General features: G+C 57.2%; 1 protein-coding gene across 1 annotated transcript; it reads right to left on the bottom strand.

The window, feature by feature from the left end:
• Window positions 1–1,686: 1,686 nt before the first annotated feature.
• SYNGR3 (synaptogyrin 3) lies at window positions 1,687–15,582 on the bottom strand. Its single transcript, XM_021547639.4, has 4 exons — window positions 15,424–15,582; window positions 7,102–7,342; window positions 6,030–6,172; window positions 1,687–3,825 (listed from the first exon to the last, which is right to left on the bottom strand). The coding sequence occupies exons 1-4, from the start codon at window positions 15,520–15,522 to the stop codon at window positions 3,616–3,618; spliced, it is 693 nt and encodes a 230-aa protein (XP_021403314.3). The 5' UTR covers window positions 15,523–15,582; the 3' UTR covers window positions 1,687–3,615.
• Between the last annotated feature and the right edge of the window lie 293 nt (window positions 15,583–15,875).

The following is a 15,875-nucleotide window of genomic DNA, read 5'->3' on the forward strand; positions in this document are numbered from 1 at the left end:
CAGGAGCCAGCCCTGTAAGGAGCTGATGGGAGGGGAACAGGAATGCTGTGGGTGTCACTCGTTGTTGTGCTGTGAAGTGATGGGAATCTCATCCCAGTGGCCAGGTACAAGAGCAGTGAGATCCCAAATGTGCTGTCCTGTGAAGGGAGGGGTTTGAGATCCCAGATGTGCTGTCCTGTGAAGGGAGGGGTTTGAGATCCCAGATGTGCTGTCCTGTGAAGGGAGGGGTTTGAGATCCCAGATGTGCTGTCCTGTGAAGGGAGGGGTTTGAGATCCCAGATGTGCTGTCCTGTGAAGGGAGGGGTTTGAGATCCCAAATGTGCTGTCCTGTGGAGGGAGGGGTTTGAGATCCCAAATGTGCTGTCCTGTGGAGGGAGGGGTTTGAGATCCCAAATGTGCTGTCCTGTGGAGGGGTTTGCTTTCCAGCCCCCGGCACAGAGCAGGTAATCCACAGGAAATATTTTTTACAGAGCATCACTTAAGCAAAGCTTCCACCTTTGCTAGGAACAGCTTGAAATGTTGGCAAAAATTCCAAATCTTTAAATGTGCTTGGGCTGCACAGTGCATGGTGTGGTTACTGAGAACGGTGGTGGTGTGACAGAGCCTCCTGGAGCAAGAGGATGGGAGGGGCAGGATGCAGCCCCAGGAAAGGCAGAATGCTGGAATTCTGCTCTTTGCACCCAAATTTAGTTCTAACACTGTGCGGAAGCTTTGGGGCTGTGCTCAGCCCTCTGTGAGCTCGAGGTGCTGCTGAGCTCTGGGGAGAACAGAGGGCTGCAAACATCTTGTGAGGATGGCAGAGCCCTGGCACGCTCAGGACAATCCTGGCATGATTTTGGGACAATTTTGGGACAGCCCTGACGTCCTCTTAGGATGTGGCCTGGGTGGTGACAAGGGGGTGAGTGCTGCTGAGGCACAGCTGGGAGAAAAAGAGCAGAAAAGAGGAAAATGGATGTTGCAAACCCCTGAACCCCCAGCACCCCACGGTCACTGCAGCCAGGGGAGTGTTGGTGACAGCCCCACCTCACCCTGCCCTGCCCCAGGGGCACACCCAGGGGCTGCCACCAGCGCAGGGCACCGGTGACACTGGGGGGACACCGGGGGGGCTCCCAAAGGCTCTGGGGCAGGATTCCAGGCACGGGTGTCACCCAGGGCTCCCGCTGCACCAACAACCCCCAGATTGGGGTTGTTTGAGGCAGGCTGGGGTGGATGGAGGCTTTCCCCACCCTGGGGAGTTTGGGGCTGTCCCATCCTGCCTGGTGACATGGCCTTGGGACACGAGCCCAGCGCTATTCCCTGGGAAAACGCTGTGGCTCCTGCCCGTCCCAGTGCCACCCCGGCACGGTGCCACCCCTGCGCTGCCTGGCACCGGCACTCTGAGGGTCAGGGCTCAGCTCCCTCCTGTTGAGCGATGAGGAAGGACAGGTTCTTTATTCCCAGCTCTGGCTGAATCAAGGAGCATCTCCCGTGCTGCCGGGAAGCCTCTGGGGCACCCAGCCCATCCTGCTGCTCCCTGCCCAGCCCAGCAGCCTCCTGCAAGGGCAAGGCGACCCTGGGAAGCTGGAGCAGCCCTCGGGAAGCACCAGGAGTTGTGCTGGCATCGTCCTGGCCGTGTCCCTGCTGCTGCCCCAGGGCCCCGAGCGTGGTGGGATGGGCGTGGGGGGGCAAAGAAAGGCGATGCAGGCCTCGGGGGGACATTCAGAGCGTGTAATATTCAGCACGGGGGGCACACGGGGCAGGACGTGTCCCGCAGGCAGACACGGCTTTAGCTCTTTACGCTTACACGGAAACTCTGGAACAGTAATATTATAGTTAGAAAAAAATACACCGTACCCAACGAACATTATCTCACGTACAATCAATTTAAACATTTAAATTGATTATAATTTTGCTAAAATATTAACACAAGTACTGTTTGTGCTGCTAAAGTTTCAGTGTTCCCTCTAAGGAAAATATTGCTACAGTTCTACCGTACCCTGTATTAAAAGCCTCGGGGTTTTTTGTTTTTTTTTTTAATTTCCCAGCAAAAGTGACTCCACAAAACCACAAAGATCTCGGAATTCCTCGAGGCTGATCCTGCACTGGGGTGTCCGTGGTCAGGCACCTGTGAGGGGCTGGGCACAGCCAGGACCTGGAGCCAAGGCAAGGAACTTCGCCACCGGCAGTGACCTCTCGGGGTGATTGGCTGCTTAATTAGTGCGTTTATCTGCTGCTCATTAATTAGCGTGCTGATCTGCGGCTCAGCAGCAGCAGTGAGCTGTGGCCGTGGCTGTGACCAGGACCTGTGGCAGGGAGGGGACAGGGGTGGCTATTGCTGCTCAGGAGGTCACAAGGCAGTGGTGGCTTTGCCGAGCAGGAGAGGCAGGAGCCCGGAGCCCCCAGGGATGGAGCTGCCCCCCAGGGGCTGGGAATTCAAGTTGGGGCTGGGAATTCAAGCTGGGGCTGGGAATTCAAGTTTCAGCCCCTCTGCTCAGCCCTCTGGGACACAGCCTGGTCCAGCAGCCACACGGGCAGGGAAAGCTGGCAGCTGGCAGCCAGGACCTGCTGGATTTTACACATTCCATCCTTTTCCTGGCTCTCTGCAGCTGAACCCCCAACCTGAGCCTCCTTCCTGGGTGCTTTTCACTGACTCTTCCCACACCATTTCCAAACCCGGGCTCTGAAGCCTTTCCAGTTCCCTGCCTGAATCCCTCGTTTCTGGAGGCTGCAGGGTGACACACGTGTCCCCACCCGGGGCTCTGCTGCAGCTGACAGATGGTGGCTGCTCCCAAAATCAAAATAAAAGTCCAGTATTGCTCCTAATGGCCTTGGATGTCAAGACTGAGCCCCTCACCTTGGTCCTCACCTCTCTGGAGTGAGGACGTGTCAGCGCTGCCAACCAAAAATTCCTTAGGAATTTACAAATTTCCCAATCGCCCCACGAGGAAATGGAACCACAAAGTGCCACATTCCCACTGATCACAGGCTATCCCCATTTAGCAACCAGCTCCTGCTGGTTTCCTCTTTCAAACAGTCACTTTTGAAACCCTCAGCCAGAACCTGTTGAAGTGTAGAAGCACTCTGGATACCGATCCCAACCCCGGCCTGCTGTGCCCCCTCTGTTCCTCTAAACCAAGTTTGGAAACACATGTTTGGATTTTTGTTTTGTACAGCAAGTATACACAAAGGAAAACAACACAGACACCACTGATTTCCCTGTGAATTTGGCACTTTCCTGGGACCTGGACTGGAAGCTCCACAGCGGGAGCAGCCAGGGCCAGCTCTCCCCACCCAGCCTCGATGGATTCTGTGTTAGCTCTGGAAGAACGAGATAAAAACTCCTCAGCTGCTGTTTCCTAAGAGGAAAAGGTGTCCTGGGCTTTGCCAGCAGAGCTCGGAGGGGACATTTCCCCCTCCTCCCCGCCTGTAGGTGATGTGGTGCCAACCTTCCTTCCTCCTGGCTTAGAGGGAACACTGCTTTTAGAAACCCTGGGACAGGTAAGACAAGAACCAATACCACTGTACAGAATTCACTGCACAACGAGCTAATAAAGGGACCCGGCACTGACCGGCCACGGCAAGGAAACGGGGCTGGAGACACTGGGGAGCGGGCGAGGCTGGCACCGCCGCAGCCCCTCAGTACGCTGGCACTTGGTACCCTTTGGGGTTGGGCTCTAAGGTCTCGGTGAATGGGGGGCTCTGGTAGGTCTCCGTGCTCTCCACGCCGCTGCCGCCAGGGTAGCCGGGGTACGAGGCGCTGGGGTCGGCGCCGAACTGCTCGGTGGCGAACAGGGACATGTCCGTGCCCAGGCGGTACCGCTGCAGCGCCCGCAGCGCCAGCACGACCTGCGCCCGGCGGGGACGGCGTCAGACGGGCAGGGCTGCCGCCCCACGGCACCCCGGGACCCCCCGGAATCCCCAGGACCCCTCAGCATCCTGCGTGGCACCAGCATCTCACATTAGCCCAGCACCCCATGTCCCCTCAGGGTTCCCCCAAAACCTCCAGGACCTCAAATCCCACCAGGACCCCATGTCCCACCAGGGTTCCCCCAAAACCCCCAGTACCATGAATCCCATCAGGACCCCATGTCCCTCCAGGACTTCGAATCCCACCAGGGTCCCCAAAACCCCCAGTACCATGAATCCCACCAGGACCCCATGTCCCCCCAGGACCTCGAGTCCCACCCAGGACCCCATGTCCCCCCAAGGTCCCCCCAAAACCCCCAGGACCTCAAATCCCACCAGGGTCCCCCCAGAACCTCGAATCTCACCAGGACCCAATGTCCCCCCAGGGTTCCCCCAAAACCCCCAGAACCATGAATCCCACCAGGACCCCATGTCCCCCCAGAGTCCCCCAAACCCCCAGGACCTCAGATCCCACCATGGTCCCCCCAAAACCCCCAGTACCATGAATCCCACCAGGACTCCATGTTCCTGAATGATCCCCCCAAAACCCCCAGGACCTCAGGTCCCACCAGGACCCCATGTCTCCCCACGGTTTCCCCAAACCCCCAGGACCTCGAATCCCACCAGGCCCCCATGTCCCCCCAGGGTCCCCCAAAACCCCCAGAACCTCAAATCCCACCAGGACCCCATGTCCCCCCAGGGTCCCCCAAAACCCCCAGGACCTCAGATCCCACCAGGCCCCCATGTCCCTCCAGGGCCCCCCCAAGACCTCCAGGACCTCGAATCCCACCAGGGTCCCCTTGTCCCCCCAGGACCCTACAGCCCTCTGGAGCTCACATCCCCCAGCACCCCACATCCCCCATCTCTCTGCCCACGGCAGCACCCCCCAGGCTGCCACCCCTCTGCGTGGTACCCCAGAGCAAATCCAGCCCCAAAGCCCACCCCAACACTCCAGAAGCCATTTCTGAGGGCCAGGGTGACCCCCGGGGCTCTGCCCGGGCTGGGGGACTCTGGCCGTGCACATCTGGCACTGCTGGCCCAGATAAACACATCTGCTGTGGGGAGGGAGAGCTGCCCAGAGCCAGCCCAGGAAAATAGGTCAGATCTGCCGAGACTCCTTCACCCTCTTCCAGGTTGCTGGAATTGAGGCTGCAAACGGTGGGAAATGTGGGCGGCAAAGCCGGGAGGGATTTCCTTCCAGGAGGTTTCATTAACAATTCAATTAGTTGGTAAATGATGCTCTGAGGAGGCTAAAAAATGCCTGTAGAGGCCAGGAATGGCTTCCCAACCACGCTGGCCATCCTTGGGGATGGGACAGGGTGACAGTGGCGTCCCCATGGCCCTCCCGGGGTGGGGGGAGATGCTGATGGGACGGGGAACATCCCACCCACTGCCCTCCCTGCCAGCGGGATGGGGCAGAGCTGGGATTAAAAGAGATTTCCTGGGATCATCAGAGCAGGAGCAGCTCAGCTGGGGGAGAACCGGAGCGGGGTTTGCTGCTGGGAACCTGGCACTGCCTTTTGCCCCAGTTCTTGTGAGGCAACGTGGAATTAGGGCACATCCCTGTGCCCAGGGGAAGCTGCAGGAGGGATGGAGGGAACCCGGAGCCATCCCTGCCTCTGCACACTCAGCTCTGGGGCAGGAACCCCCCAGTGGGGTCCAGGTGAGCCCCAGGGTCTCACACAGCCCTGGCTGGGGTCCCTCTGCCCAGGGGGGGCTGGAAATGGGAGCCAGGGGGGTTTCTGAGCCCCTTCTCCAGGTGGACAGCAGAGGGGCCAGCCTGGCGTGTCCCAGGAGGGAGCTGATGAGCCTGAGAGCTCCCAAAGTCCCCCAACCACCCCATGAAGCTGCTCAGGGCAGAGTTCTGCTCCTGGGGGCTCTCTGCCTCCAACGAGGTCCTGAAATCAGGGCAGCTCCTGGCTCGTGACACATTTTGGAAAACAAAACCTCCCATCCTCGGGAGAAAGGGAAGCCTGGAATTCCCCAGGCGGAGGAGACAGAGCTGAGGCTTCTCTGGTGAGAAACCACCAGTTCCACGTGTGGAGAGTCCACAGTACCTCCCCTCACCACCCTCCAGGATTCACTTCTGCAAAGCCCAGCCTCCCCCAGCAGCCCGGGGCACTCCAGCCCTGCTCTGCCCTCACCCAGATGATGATGGAGAAGAAGGAGAAGGCGATGGCCGCGCGCGCGGCGTCGGCGCCCTGCGAGAAGCCCCTGGTCAGCGTCGTCCTCTGCCACTGGTTTGCCAGGAAGCAGAAGGCCACAAACCACAGGAAGGCCAGGAAACCTGCGGGGGGACAGGTCGGAGCCTGAAACGCACGGAACGCTCCGGGTCTGTAAGCCAAAGGTTGGATTCAAACCCGGGATTTGATCTGAGACCTTGGGAAAGGCTCCCAAATGGAGGTGCTGGAAGTGAGAATGTGGATTTGTAGTTTCAAGCAGAGGCACGTTAAGTGGGGGAAATTTAGAGTTTTATAGTGCATCACTGTAAGCTTCTATGTCGTAACAGGATTGGCTAAGAAAGCTCACACTGTAGCATGGGTCCATAACACAAAATATTGGGTCAAAGCCATGAACATCCTTGTTAGCAGTGTTTTATTGGTTAATAAATCTTTAAAAGGTCTCATAATTAAGATCTTGTGACCCTCTGAGCCATGCTGTGAAGATGTGAGCTGAACTCACCCTTCCTGTCTATGTGGGAGATAAGAAAAAGAAATCCCATCATCTAAAGCAATTCAGAGGTCTCGAATTAATTAAAAATTCCCACAGGAGCAGAGGTGGTCAGTGCTGCCCCTGCCCAGCACCCCTCCTTTGCTGCTGCACAAACCACCGAGGCTTCCAAAGGAACAGGAAATTTGGGAGCTGTGGCCCAAAAGGAGCTTTTTAAACACAAGAACAGAGGCGAAAGAAACCTGTGGGGTCATCTCAGTGTTTTGCCTGCCTGACCTCAGTGAGCCCCAGGAGCAGCACATCCTCCCTGGACGTGTCGGAGAGGGACTTTTCACAAGGGCATTGAATAACAGGACAAGGGGAAATGGCCTTCAGCTGCGGGAAGGTGGATTTACATTGGACATTGAGAAGGAATTCTTCCCTGTGAGTGCGTGGCTGTCTTTTGCACTTTGGGATCGGTGAAGGAACCACCCCGACACCCCGCTAGCAGCGGATCGTGACACCCGAGCAGAGCAGAGCAGAGCAGAGCAGAGCAGAGCGGGGTACCTGAGAAGCCCAGGTCCAGCAGCACGGCCCGTTTGCGGTCCTTGACGCTGCTGATCTGCTGGAAGTACAGGTCCACCACGAAGAAGAAGATGCAGCCGAAGAAGGCGATGACGCCCACGGCGATGCCGTAGCTGCAGGCGCTCTCATTCTCGTTGAAGATGCAGAGCAGCTCGGGGTGCTGGCTGTCCTTGTTCACGTAGCACTCGTTGACGATGGAGCCGAACACCACGATGGAGAAGATCTGCAGGAGCAAGGAGAGGAGCACAGGTTGCTGCTGCTGCTGGTGGCATTCAGCTCTGCTGCCCAACAGCAGCGCCGCCGGATTCAGCCCCGTCCTCGACTCCGTGGCAACGTGGCGTTTCTCAGCCACATCTCCTCTGCTTGGTGGCTCCAAACTGCACCTGGGTGTTCCTCCTCTGTGACCTGGAACCTCCTCCTGCCTTCCAGCGCTCCGCTGGGCAGAGGACTGTAAGAACCTGCTTCTCCAGACACGCTGGGGAGGGAAAAAATACCCAGATGGGGCAGGTCCCTGCAGAGAATTAGTGCTGTGCTGCTCCCTGCTGCCAGGCTGGGCCCCACGAAGCCCCTGGTGTCCCCAGGGGCAGGAGATGGCTGAGCAGCTGAGCCAGGGAAGGGCTGGAGGCTCTCACGGTCCCCGTGCCACCTCCTGCAGCTCCCAGGGAAGCCGTGTCACGGAGCAGGGGAAATGGAGCAGAACCCACGGCGGGCAAAGCACCCCCAAGGTCCAGCCACTCTTTAACGTAACGCTGGGACAGATCTTCTCCTCTTCCTCCTCTGGGAGTTCACCCATGGCCTGGGGGCCTGTCCCGCATCCATCCCTGGCCCTGAGCACCAGCCACGAGCTCAGGGGCCACCCAAGTCACCCTGTGGCACCTGCACCCTGTTCCTTGCCGGTGCTGTGCTTGGGGAGCACTTGGGATGGCACAGCACCATCATCATCATCACCATCAGTATTCTCATCACCATCATCATCATCCTCATCACCATCATCATCATTACCATTGCCATCATTACCACCACCATCATCATCACCATCACCACCATCATCACCATCATTATCACCATTGCCATCATCACTGTCATCATCATCATCATCATCACCATCCTCATCACCATCATCATCATTACCATTGCCATCATCACCATCATCATCAGCATCATCATCACCATCATCATCACCATCATTATCACCATTGCCATCATCACAGTCATCATCATCATCATCGCCATCCTCATCACCATCACTTCCATCACTATCACCATTGCCATCATCCCCATCATCATCATCACCATTGCCATCGTCCCCATCAGTATCCTCATCACCATCATCATCACCATCCTCATCACCATCACCATCATCATGACCATCATCACCATCCTCACCATCCTCATCATCATAACCATTATCATCATTATCATCATCATCATCATTATCATTATCATCACCATTGCCAACATCATCAGCATCATCACCATCATCCCTATCATCCTCATCACCATCATCATCACCATCATCATCAAAATCCTCATCACATCCTCATCATCACCACCATCACCATCCTCAGCATCCCCACGCTGTGAAGGAAGAACCAACAACAAACAGCACTGATCGTCTTCCCAGGGCTTTGGCAGCAGCTGTAACATCAGCAGTTGTAAAAATCTGCTCGTAAATAATGCAGAATTGTTCTTTACCATCAGAAATAGCAGCAGCATTTATGAAACAGGCCCTGGGAAGGAGTAATGTGCTTCTGAATAATTGAGCACCTCTGACTCCACGCCATCACTTCTCTGGCAGGAGAGCAAACTCGTACTCGGGAAGTTCCACTCGGTCCTCCAGGATTCCCAACCTTCCCCAGGCTGCTGGGAGCCTGCTGGGAGCCCCCAGCTTTGGTAGCTGTTGCCCTGATTTTAAGTGGTAAGTTTTCTTTTAGAGTTCTTTTGAAAGTTTTAAAGTTCTCATGAAACTTCTTTAGCCTCCTGGTAACGGTTACATATTTGAGAGTAATACCATTTCATGTATAAATGGAATAGTTTACAGATTTCTCTGTAAATAGAGAGAAATGATTGATTGAGCTTTGGAGCAGTGTGGTTGGAGAGGTGGTGAATCCATCCTCCAATCCACAGTCACCTTTGGAATTCTATAATTGCCAGATGTTTAAATAAAATAAAACTGGGTCTTTTTTGAACTTCCCAAGCTTCTGTGCACTCATTTCGTGTCCAATAGCGACAGGTGGGGAGGGAGAGCTCCCATAAATGCAATTAAGGATGTCACAGCACAGGTGTGTGGTGCCTGCACCAGCTTTGCACACCTGGGGCTGTCAATGTAGATTTATTTTTTTTTTTAAGGATGTTTCATCCCTTAACTTCCAGTTCCAAAGGATTTTGGAAAGCAGAGCATCCTTCCTTCTGCCAGACAACCCAAGTGGCTCAAACCAGATTTCAATGTGCAAAACACAGCACACGCAGCTTTTCCTTGGGAGGCCAGAGGAGCAACGAATTCCAAGTGCACACATTTAATAGATGAGTTCAAAAACATCAGCACTGCCTGGAATATTCCTGTCAAAACGTGCCTTTCCACGGGTTACCTTTCCCTCACCCCAACATTGTGATGTTATGGTTTTTCTTAAAAAGCCCACTGGTGCTGGTGAAACATTTTAATGAGAATAAATTTGGTGTTGTCTTTCTAAGTATAGATGTAAAAATGCTTTTATTTTAGGAAAACGTGGGTGGATGAAGAGAAACGTGGGTGGCAGAGAAATAAACCCCCCGTGTTTTTTGAAGTTCCCACAGAACAAGTGCATTTTCCCCATCACCTTCACAAACCGCAGTGGCTCCAAGCCCCAGCCAGCTCATCAGAGACTTGAAAGAGGAAATACAAGGTCAGATTTTCCACCGCCAGCGAGCTTTGGTGGGCCCGAGCAGCACCTCAGAGGATTTGCACAGGAGCCTTCACAGGACTCTCCATTTTCCAGCTGAACAACCCCAAACCACCAGCAACAAATTCTGCTTTTCCTGGCCGAGCTGGTGCGACGCACAGTACAAAAACTGGATTGTCCCCAGCCACCACAGTGGGAAATTGCATTTTCCATCCTTGCATCCTGCCCAAGCTGCCACGGGGATGTGCTGGGAGCTTGGGGGCTCCTGGTGTGGAGGTTTCTGAGTGCTGGGAGCAGCTGCAGCAGCTGCAGCAGCTGCAGGAGCTGCAGGAGCTGCAGCAGACCACGAGTGCCGGAGCCTGTGGCTGCAGGGGGATGGAAAAAGGAAATCTCTCCTCTCCCATCCTTTCCATCCAGAGCTGCACCTCACCACACAAAGGAGCCTCAGTCCCACCTGGGGGGAGCTCAACATGGGGCAGGAGCCCCCAGACCCACGGGGACATGGGGGGCTGCTGGGGCAAAGGGAGCTGGGGTTCCATCACGCCAGGCAGGAGCTGGGAGCTCTCTTGTTGATGAAAGCCAGCAGCCCAGTTCTCCCAGTTTAAAGTTTGCTTCCAAGCAAGAAGAGATGTCTCTGCAGGCCAGGCAGCATTTCTGTGACACAGGACAGTGGGACAGGACAGTGGGACAGTCTCTCTGCTCACAGGGTGGGCAGGCCCTGGCACAAGGTGTCCAGAGAATCTGTGGCTGCTCCATCCTTGGGAATTTCCAGGACCAGGCTGGACAGGGCTTGGAGCAGCCTGGCACAGTGGAAGGTGTCCCTGCCCATGGCAGGGGTGGCACTGGGTGGGTTTTAAGGCTCCTTCCAGCCCAAACCATTCCAGGATTCTGCAGTTCTGCTGGACCCGTCAGGCAGGAGCCCAGGGTGCTGGGACCCTGATGTGTTCGTGGACACACCTTTCAGCAGTGGGTAAAGCTGGAGCTGTGTCTGCCCTGCCTCCAGCACGTTTTGGCAATCTGGGGAGTGCTGGCTGGCCAGGCTGCCTGCCTTTCTTCTGGAGTTGTGCTCTGCAGCTCCCCGTTCCCTCCTGAAGCTCCAGCAGCCTGGAGCCCAGCGCACACTCAGTTCTCCTCCCCGTTGCTTTCAGCTTTCTGCAGCCCATCCCCTAAAATGTGCTTCAGGAGACCTCAGAGCCTGAGCAGAGCCAGGCAAGGAAAACAAGAAGCAAACAAGAGAGGAGAGCAGGAGCTGAGCGCCTCGCTGAGAGCTGTCAGCCATTTTAAGGTGAGATGCTTCCACTGCTGAGGAGCTGCACTCGCGTTTGGGACCTATAAAAAACACCAGCAGAAGGTGTGGGCTTGCAGGAGCCCGCAGAAGGCAGCTTTGACTGCACACACATTAATGTCAGCGTGGAGGAGATGCAGTGCACGGGGGAGAACAGCCCAGAGCTCATTTGCTCTGCCGTGGCTCCCGACCAGCAGAGCTGGGCACCAGCCAGGGCTGCAGAGAGCCGGGCCAAGCCCTGGGGATCCCTCACTCCCTCCCGGAGCCAAACTCCTCCTGCCCAGTCCCTGCCCCCCCAGAGCCCAGCCAGGGAAGGAGGGACCCCCAAACGAGAAGGGAGAACAATTCAGGTCCAATTAGCACAGGTCAAATCAGCACCGAGCGTTCCCCTGGGGCAGAGCCCTGCTTGGGGTCCCTTGGCACGGGGGACAAGCACCCCCAGCTCCCTCCCCAGTTTATCTTTGCAGCTGTCAGCCACAGGGAAGTTTCCAGCACTGATCTGCACCATTTTGGGAGGTTTTGATCTCCCCGGGGACCCCGGAGAGGAGCACCAAGGGAAGGCCTGGCTGCTTTCGAGGTGGGCTGGTGCTGGCTGTAACAGCTTTGGGGCCACGGGCACCAGGCTAAGCAGCTTGGGAGGATGTCTGTTGATGACCACATGGCTGATTTTTCCTGAATTACTTTTTCTGATGTGGTAAGGAGATGCTGGCTGAGACACAGCGTTCATTCAGGGCTCCTAATCTCGTCCTGCAATCTGAGCACATGGCACACCAGCAGTGCTTGAAACCAGAGGTGACAGGAGCGTGGCAATTCAGAACCATTTTAAGCTCAGATGCAGCAAAGCTCCGCTTTAATTCCATTACCAAAATGTTTAATTCAAGTTCTGCCTTTAATCTATCGCCTGCAGAAAGAGAAAATTAAGGCAGAAATCTGATGACCCTTCTGAAAAGTGGCCAGGAGCAAAGTCTGAGGCAGCTCAAACTTTGGGATGGGATGGGATGGGATGGGATGGGATGGGATGGGATGGGATGGGATGGGATGGGATGGGATGGGATGGGATGGGATGGGATGGGATGGATGAGGGACCTGGCACTGCACTTCTGCTGCTGCTCTGCATGAATTCACAGGAACTGCTGAAAAATTTTACCAGACTATTTTCCAAAACTGCTTTAAAACCCAAACCTAAGCCTACGTTAAATGAACAATTGCCCTGTGAAGCTGAGTGGCCACTTGAAAGTCTGGCTGGCACGGGCAGTCACAGAGAAAGGAGCTCATGATTCTGCAGGCACCCGTCATGAATGTCGACTCTGTTTGGCTGTGCAAAAAATGTCTCAAAAGGAAACCACAAGAGCGATCACATCTTCATCTGACAAACTGCATCAGACAGAGAGGGAAGAGATGAATGAGGAACTGTTAAATGGTTCTTTCCAGCTTTTGATTTTACAGCTCGAGCCAGGAGTGGATTTTTCCCCCTCAGATACTCTGAATTACTCTCTGAGAGGGAAGCAGAACCAGGAATCCCCTTTGGGCACCGCTGACATTTGGGGATTTCTGTGTGGGTCACCATTCACCTGCCAGTCCCTCACATGTCTGTGCCAGCACCACGTCCCCCAGGCAGCCACCAGAGTCCCAAAAGGGAACTGGAGCTTCCTTTGGTGGTGGGAAGCCCCAGCAGTGGCCACCAGCCACCTCAGGCACCCGGGGCTGGCCCCAAATCCCTGTGGGGCTCCTCCACCACCCCCAGCCACACCAGCCCACCCTGGCAGCTCTTCCTCTGCCCACCAGAAGCTGCCACCACACGCGGGGCAAGGCTCCTGTTGGGCTGTGGGATCCGGGTCAACCGGGGTACAAAGCTGCGCCACCGAGGCCCAGGAAGGGAAACCACGTGCAAAGCTCACCCCAAAACCTGACCTCAACCCAGGGCTGGCTCAACACCCACCCACGGCTGCTCCGTGAGCACGGGCAGCTCATCTCCCCTGGCACAGCGGGCACGGAAGCCCAGCAAGGTTCTGTTTGCTTTGGCAGTCAGGGAGTGGCACGGGGGGCATCGGTTCCAGCTCCTGCCCGGCCACCAGCACGGATGTCACCGCGTGCCACAGCGCTGCCACTCACCCAGGACAGCAGCCAGGAAGGCAGCAGGGACCCCAGCAAAGCCTTTGGCTGCCTCCCCCACCCCATCTCTCCGTGCTGACATGGGTTTGGCCTGGAAGCCAGGAAGGGGATGGTGTCCCTGCAGCCCCAGCTCACGCTGGGCAGGAGCCACAAATGCTGAACTGGTTTAAGACATGGGGAACTGGGCTGAGACAGCCAAACTGGGGCTCTGAACCCCCAGGCTGGAGCAGTGATGAGCCCTGACAGATCTAGGAGGGAGTGTGAGACCTGGGAGAAGGGCTCCAAAGGGAGTTCCCCCAGCCCAGTGAAAAGAGCAAAAAAAGTCCCTTTTTGCTCAGTGGGCTTTGGCCAACTCAGAATGTTACACACATTTATGGGACAGCAGCATGCTCACCCCAGTTTACCCACACTGGTGGCCCCTGCACTTGTTTGGAGTTAAGCTGATGCATTTCTGTAGTTGTAAGCACTCGTTTGTCACTGATTCCCTGGGAACACAGAGCCAGGAAAGGAGGGACTTCACCACTGAATAAACCAGTGAATATATACAGGAGTATTTCCTAAGCTGGGATTTTTATTTTGCACCTCCATTCCATACTCTGGCCCAGCAGTGTCCAATCCCCTCCATCCAACAAGGGTGGGGATCCCTCTGGGTGCAAGGTGACACATTTATTTTAGGAGGGGCTGAACTCACCAACAGTGGGGCAGATTTATTGAACTGTACCCAAACCCTACACCACTGCCAGCAGTTTGCCATTGCCACCCGAGGAGGATCCAGGAGGATCCAGACCAAGTTTTCTTCCAGGAAACATCTGCTGCCTGTTCCTCAACCCTGCCCAAAACGCCCCTTCCACACCAAGCTGGACGCCCCAGATCCATCCCTGGCCCCGTTTTTCCCCAGCTATGGAGTCGTGGGCCTTCTCCAAGGCCTGGGAAGGACAGCAGCTCCCATCAGGCACACACTGCAGCGTGTGGTTTAACTCTGAGCATGTGACTGCAGCTGGAATTGCTCTTGTGCTGCCCGTTGTGCTGCTCGGGGCCTCTCCCGGGGCACCCCAGGCTGGAGAGCCCCATGGAGCCAGCAGCCATGCCAGCTGGGGCTGCACCTCCCCAGCACAGCTTTGGGAGCTCGCTGAGCACTGCCACAGTGACACAGAGCCAGCACAGGGGTGGCACAGGGCGAGGACAAGCCCCAGGCTCATCCACAGCCTCCAGCCAAGCTCTGGAGCCAGGTGAGAGCCGGGCAGATCCTGCCCACAGCAGGGTTTTTGGGAAGGACCTGGCATTCCTGACCGCCCAAGGCCCTGCACACCTGCACATCTCAGCAGAAAGCCAGGCTGGGGGAGGCAAATTGGGGGCTGTCCTTAGCCTTGGGCATCGGGGCACCACGGCCACAGGGGCACCCTGGCACAGCGCCCTGGGCACGGAGCACCAAAGCCTTCCCCCATTCCACCTCCTGCTCCACGGCGGGAGTTCACAGACGGGAAACGTCCAACAAACACGGCATCCTCTCATCTCAGCAGCACCGGGAGCTGGGCAGGGCTGGCTCCCGAATTTCTGTCACACACACGCACGCACGGAGCGCGGAAGGCAGGAAAATGTCCCCTGCCTCCTGCTCCGAGCCGCATCCTCCGGCGCCGCACGCGGCAGGGGCAGCGGCGCATCCCGGCCCCGTGCCCGGGGAAATTCCCTGGCAGCTCCCCCGGGAAGCGGCACTGCCCGCGGGGCTGGGCAGCGCACCGAGCACCGGCAGCGCACCGAGCACCGGCACCGGTAGCGCCCGCGGTACCGGCACCGCACCGAGCACCGGCAGCGCACCGACACCGGGAACGATTCACCGGCTGCGGGCACGATGCTCTTGAGCTGCCCATCACCTCGACACTGTCTCCATCACCTCGACACTGTCTCCATCACCTCGACACTGCCCATCGCCCGGGCACTGCCCGCCGCACCGGGCGCTGTCCCCGCACCGGGCGCTGTCCCCGCGCCGCCGCTGCCCAGCCCCGCGCCCCCGCGGCCGTTCCGCCTTACCCAGGTGGTCACCCGGAGGAGGGTCTGCGGCTGCTTGAGGAAATCCACGGGGTCGATGGCCCCCCCCGCCCGGCCCGCTCCGAAGGACGCTCCTTCCATCTTCCCCCGCGCCCGCTCCGCGCCCGGCCCAGCCCCGCCGCGCGCGCCCCGCGCCGCCCCCCCGCGCCCCTCCCTCGTGGGCTCGTCCGCAGCGCCGCGTGCGGGCGGCGGGAGGAACCACCCGGCGGCTGGGGGGGAGACGGGGGTGGGGGGCACGGGCAGGTGCGCGCGAACGGCGCGGGGCGCGCTCCCGGCGCTGCGAGACCGAGCACGGCGACAGTGTGACAGTGTGACAGTGTGACACTGTGACAGTGTGACAGTGTGACACTGTGACAGGCACTGTCACCGAGCTGTGGGCATGGGCACTGTGACACTGTGACTGGCACTGTCACCGGGATGTGGCCATGGACACT

Source organism: Lonchura striata, chromosome 14 (genome assembly GCF_050655825.1).
Source record: "Lonchura striata isolate lonStrDom1 chromosome 14, ASM5065582v1, whole genome shotgun sequence".
Lineage (NCBI taxonomy): Eukaryota > Metazoa > Chordata > Aves > Passeriformes > Estrildidae > Lonchura > Lonchura striata.